Here is a 5,670-nt window from a genome sequence, read left to right on the forward strand (position 1 = left end):
TACGTCTGAGGAAGCCCGGCCTAACAGTATGTCATTTGGACAGAGGTACTTCCCGTCGTGTGGGTCATTAGGGATGCGTCCTATCGGCCTCTGGTTCACTAAGTTTCCAGCTTCAAGTAGACATGTGTATCGCTCCATTGGCGTGAGGGTCTGTTCGCCAACTGCTTTCTTGAGGGCCGTCTTGCATGTCTTGACTAACGCTTCCGCGCAGCCATTCTAGTGAGGTGCGCCTGGGGTGATGAAGATCCACCTTATGCCCTTTTCCGCGTTGAATTGGCGCAGCTGATCGTCGTTTAGACCCTTGATTAGTTCTCGCAGCTCTCTTTCTGCGCCGACCATTTGGCTGCTATTATCACTTAACACTGTGGCTGGGTATCCTCTGATCGAAAAGAATCGGCGGAGGACCTGTAGAAAATCCATGGTGGAGAGGTCAACGGCCATCTCCAAATGCACAGCTCTTGTATTCAGACACGTAAAGATTACTCCATAATACTTGTCGGACTTGTTTCGGCCGATGCGGACATTGATAGGACCAAAATAGTCGCACGATGTGTGGAAAAACGGTGGGGTGTAGGGTGCTAGCCGGAGCTGAGGTAGGGCTGACATTATCTGTGTCTCTGTCTGGTGAGCTAGTCGTTTACAGAACACACATTCCTTTTCCACAATCTTACTCAGCTTGTTGCCCTTGACGATCCGGTACTTGGCTCTGATTTTTGCTGTGGTGGCGGCGACTCCGAGGTGTCCATGTTTGTGGACGTGACGCGTTATCAGTAGGGCTCCTCGGTGGTCGCTTGGCAACAGGATAGGGTGCCTGGTGTCATATGATACTAATGCTGCATCCACACGTCCGCCGACACGGATAATGCCTTTGTCGTCGACAAACGGGGATAACGGCGCAAATTCGCCTTTCTCGTGACGACCGTGAAGTGTATCTTGCATCTTCTTTATCCAGTGTTCTTCCGCCTTTTTCAGTTCTTCTGGCGCCAAGGGGCCTTGCCTTCCTTCTTGTTCATACTTTTGCAACCTGATTTTCTCTGCCAGCCTTTGAATTCTAGCTGTTACACGGACGAGTCTTCTCCATTCCGAGAACTTGCTGACATCGATCGCCTCTTCTGCTCTTCCTGTCACTGCGCATACTTTCTCCTTTCGTCTCTCCGATTGGTCGGACTCGTTATCTGGTTCCTGATACTTGGCTTCCTGTGGCCATTCATCTTCATTGCTCTGTAGAAAGGCTGGGCATTGGGTCCACCTTCCCTTGAGTTCTTGAACCGATAGGCCTCGAAAGACGTCATCAGCAACATTTGCACTTCCGGGGATGTGGCGCCACTGGTTTGGGTCGGTCTTGTCTTGGATTTCACTTATTCTCGCAGATACAAAGGGCTTGAAACTCCTCGGAGACCCTCTTACCCATGAGTAAACAATCATACTGTCAGTAAACAGGATAGCCTTTTCACATTCTATGCGAAGTTCCTCTTGTAGGGTCTGGTGCAATCTTGCTGCCAGTACTGCTGCTTGGAGCTCTAGCCTTGGAATTGCTAACTCCTTGACTCTTGATTTGGCTGCTACAAATCTCACTTCATACGACCCAACGCTTGCCTGCCATCTCAAATATGCAACTGCTCCAAAGGCTTCTCTCGATGCATCCGAGAATATGCAGAGTGTTGGCAGGCCAACTGCATTTGGTGGAGTGAGACATCTCGGGAGCTCTATCTTATTAAGCTCGTCTAGATCTGTGAAGAACGCTTCCTGTGCAAGCGGGGGCTTTATAGGTTGATCCCACTCATAGCCTAGCTGCCATAACTTCTGAATTCCGATCTTGGCTTTGATGACGACGGCTGCTGTGTATCCTATTGGATCATATAGGCGTGCTACGCGGCTAAGGATCTTTCTCTTGGTCCATGGACCCTTCTCTTTTCCGTCTGAAGTGCTGTGAGATTGCTTCTGTACTTTAAACCGCAACACATCAGTCTTACTGTCCCACGCGATTCCAAGGACTTTCTCTTCGTGTTCTGTCTTTAACAGGTCTAGCTCGGCGGCGTCGTCGTCTTTTGCACTTCCGCTCGTCGTCCATTTCTTTACATGAAATCCACCGTTCTGTAGCACTTTGTCCAGGTCTTTTACCAGTTGTTGCACCTTATCTGGGGTTTCTTCTGAGTGACAGATGTCGTCCATGTACGTGTCTTCCTTTAGCACTTTGGCCGCTTCTCGCCTTCTTCAGCTGTTTTACGTAGCGCGATTTGCGCCATCGCGGGTGCTGGTTTGTCTCCGAACGTGAGGACCGTCTTAACAAATACATCTGGCGGTCTTTCTTTCTCCAGATTCCTCCATAAGTAACGATGTACGTGCTGGCCTTCTTCCGGGATTAGTATTCTATGGTACATCTTTGACAGGTCACCGATCACCGCAAATTGCCCCTCCCGGAATCTTAAAAGTACACCGAACAGGTCGTTCAGTAAGTCCGGTCCCTTCATCCAGTAGTCGTTCAATGCATGCCCTTGGTAGGTTGCTGACATGTTAAACACAATCCTCAGGGGGGTGCTGTCACTCTCTGGCCGTGCCACCCCGTGATGGCTGATATAATGCACTGGTCCCTGGTAACTTTTAACTTCTTCTTCTGTTAGCTTCCTTGCGAAATTCATCTCACACATTTCTTCCATTTGCTTGTTATAGGCGACAGCGTGATCCGGGTTTTTTAACAGACGCCTTTCTGTCGCTTCCAGCCTTTTTACTGCAGCTGGTTTGTTGTCTGGGAGCTGACTCGGATCCTTTTTCCAGGGGTACGGGATTTCCCATTGATTTCCGACTTTTCTGCACGAGTTACTTAACTTATCAGCCTCACCGATGCACGGTTTGACTTCATCTCCTATTGACTCCGTTTTCCAGGATGCCGCTAGGTCCAGCTGTGGCGCAAGAGCCACGTGGTACACTTGACTGACTCCCTCCGTGTCGGCTGCACTGCCTCCAAATACTACCCATCCCAAAGGCGTATTGCGCGCTACGAGCTTATCTGATTGTTTCGATGGTCCCGCTTGTAGTTGGGCATGGTCAATTCCGATAAGCAGATCTACGCGGCCTTTTCCACGGCGGATTCGTCCATTTTCCAGACCCAAGTGCTTTGCAATGCTTTTCATTTCTACCGCCTTCACGTCGTCGCTGATTTTGTCGGTGCCGATAGCTTTTACTGTGTATGTCTTGCTGCTTCCATTGGAACAAACAGGAACTTTATAAACCTTCGTTTTCATACTCTCGTCTTCTCCCCCTACTTTGGTGATAGTGATGTATGTATCCTTTCCAGCTAAGCCTAGTAAATCCGCGGAGTCATTCCTTATTAAACTTATTTGTGCTCCGGTATCTAGCAGAACGTTAGCTTGCTTTTGTAGACCGTTCTTACCGTGGATGTTCGCTGTCAACACTGGTAGGATGACGCTTGTATTTTCGCTTTCAAGAGCCGTTCCGACGCTTACAGGAATTGTCTTGTGTAGCAAGGGATGATGGAATGCCTGGCAATGTTCGCCGTTTTCGGACTTGTTGCATACTTTTTTCCTGCTACAGGTGGAAGCTTTGTGATTGCAACTGAAGCACACGTGATTTTCTTTGCCTGTTTTCATGCGCTTTCATATGTCAGTGCCGCAAACTTTGGACATTGGTCTGGCCAGTGCTCTAAATTTCTGCAGTGCCAACATTCAAATCGGGGGTTCTCCTGCTCGTCAGCCTTGAACTGATAAACTCCTCCTCGGTATGTAGTATTGCCGCTGCGTACCGCTGCGGTGGCTGTCATTCTTGACTTCATTTCCGACGTCATCCACTGTAACAGCCCTTCGAGAGTCGCTGTTTTTTTATCACGTACGAGTTCGCGCGACCATACTTTCCGATCATCAGCACTCATCTTGCGCTCAATAACAGACAACATGTGACTGTTGTCCATGTCCCCTGAGAGACCAACTTCCTTCAGCGTGTTGTACGATCGCCTTAATAGGTGTACAAGCTCACAGAAGCGCGAATCTTCTCCGTCTTGCAACGCTTTGAATTTACTGATATCTTGTGTCACGCTATCTGAAACAACACGGGGGTCTCCATAAATAGCGTCCAGGTACTCCCAAGCTGCGTCATAATCCATCCCGATGCCTTTAATTAGCTCGAGTGGTTTATCTGTTAAACTTGCGCGCAAAAGTGTCATTGCATCGCGTTTCATATACCTCTTGTCGATAATGTGATTCCAATTAGACTTAAAAATGACATATTCCTTTACATCCCCTGAAAATTTAGGAAGCTTAGGTTTCTCCGTTTTGAAACTACACGTCAAAGTTCCCTGTGTTGCTTGTTGATCCTGTGTACCGCCTGTGGTTCCTGCTGTATTTGCCTCTTCAAAGCTACATGTACTAGCCTTGTTTCCCTGCGTTGCTTGTTGATACTGTGTACCGCCCGTGGTTCCTGCTGTATTTGCCTCTTCAAAGCTACATGTACTAGCCTTGTTTCCCTGTGTTGCTTGTTGATCCTGTGTACCGCCCGTGGTTCCTGCTGTAATTGTCTCTTCAACGCTACTTGTACTAGCCTTGTTTGTGATCTGGTGCTTGTCAACGTCAATTTGTTCTTCTGTGTTTGCCGTACCGGATATTCCGATCATTCAATTCATACTTTTACTTTGGTCTGGTTTTTCTGTTGAAATGCTTCCAACTTCAACCCCAACAGATTTAGGCCCTTTCCCCTTATTGATACTAGCATTTGAATCGAGATAAACTTTAGCGCGGAATTCTATTTCCATAAAATCTTCCTGGCAGCTTCCTAACCACTCCTCTTCCTGTTCAAACTGTTCCTCGCTTTCGATCAGCTTTACATATTGATCGTGCGTATCTACCAAATGTTCGAAACATTCCTGATATTTTACGAGGGCGTTACTTACTTCTGGCCCAGGTCGATTTCCAACTATTACGTTATTTACAGCCTTTCCTTGTCGTGTTAGCGATGCTTTCGCAGTCCTGCGATCTATCTTCAGCTGTTTCAACTCCTCTTCAGTAGTCATGTTCAAATCTTCTGATTCCTTCTGACAACAATCTTCTCGTTACCAATAGAAGATCCAAGAAATCGAATATAATGTTGCTTTAGGTTCCCGTGAGGATTTCGCCACAAACCGTATAACAATCCAACGATGTGTAAAGATATATTTATTCGATCTAGAATGAATGAAATTTATTTGATTTACATTGATTGCATGGAATCAAAGCTTATTTACAGTTATTCAAACTCACAAATTAACTTACTTCTGTGGCGTATCCGATCGTGTTTTCTGATTCTCAAAGTCCTGGTTAGCTGTAGGTTTTGTAATCGTACTGGTTAGCTGTATTTCAGAGTTCCGATCTCGGTTACTGTTGATCTGACTGATTTACAATGGATTATAATCACGTGGTTGAAATCGATATTAACGAAACTCTCACTTGTCACTTATGTAATAGATTTATGCCGAAACAGGTATGACCCGCCGCCACCCACCATTTTGGGGATGGGGGGTATGGAAGCCCGCCGGTAACCTTACGACCCGATAAAGCGGGAAGGGGGGGGGGGGGGGGGGTATGACAACCTTACGAGACTGGCCGATGGTGATGACGGGGTGGGGGAGGGAGCCCACCGATTACGACAGATACACCAATTCAGGGAGGGTATGGAGGGAGCGCT

The 5,670-nt window shown here is 47.4% G+C and overlaps 2 protein-coding genes across 2 annotated transcripts; both read right to left on the reverse strand.

The window, feature by feature from the left end:
* Nucleotides 1–216: 216 nt before the first annotated feature.
* Nucleotides 217–2,172, reverse strand: LOC125560752. The gene has a single exon (XM_048723083.1). It carries the CDS (start codon nt 2,170–2,172, stop codon nt 217–219), a length of 1,956 nt encoding a protein of 651 aa, XP_048579040.1.
* Nucleotides 2,173–3,204: 1,032 nt separating this feature from the next.
* LOC116611846 lies at nt 3,205–5,453 on the reverse strand. Its single transcript, XM_032375808.2, has 2 exons — nt 5,259–5,453; nt 3,205–5,171 (listed from the first exon to the last, which is right to left on the reverse strand). The coding sequence occupies exon 2, from the start codon at nt 4,622–4,624 to the stop codon at nt 3,605–3,607; it is 1,020 nt and encodes a 339-aa protein (XP_032231699.2). The 5' UTR covers nt 4,625–5,171; nt 5,259–5,453; the 3' UTR covers nt 3,205–3,604.
* Nucleotides 5,454–5,670: the final 217 nt, after the last annotated feature.

This window comes from Nematostella vectensis, chromosome 15 (genome assembly GCF_932526225.1).
Source record: "Nematostella vectensis chromosome 15, jaNemVect1.1, whole genome shotgun sequence".
Lineage (NCBI taxonomy): Eukaryota > Metazoa > Cnidaria > Anthozoa > Actiniaria > Edwardsiidae > Nematostella > Nematostella vectensis.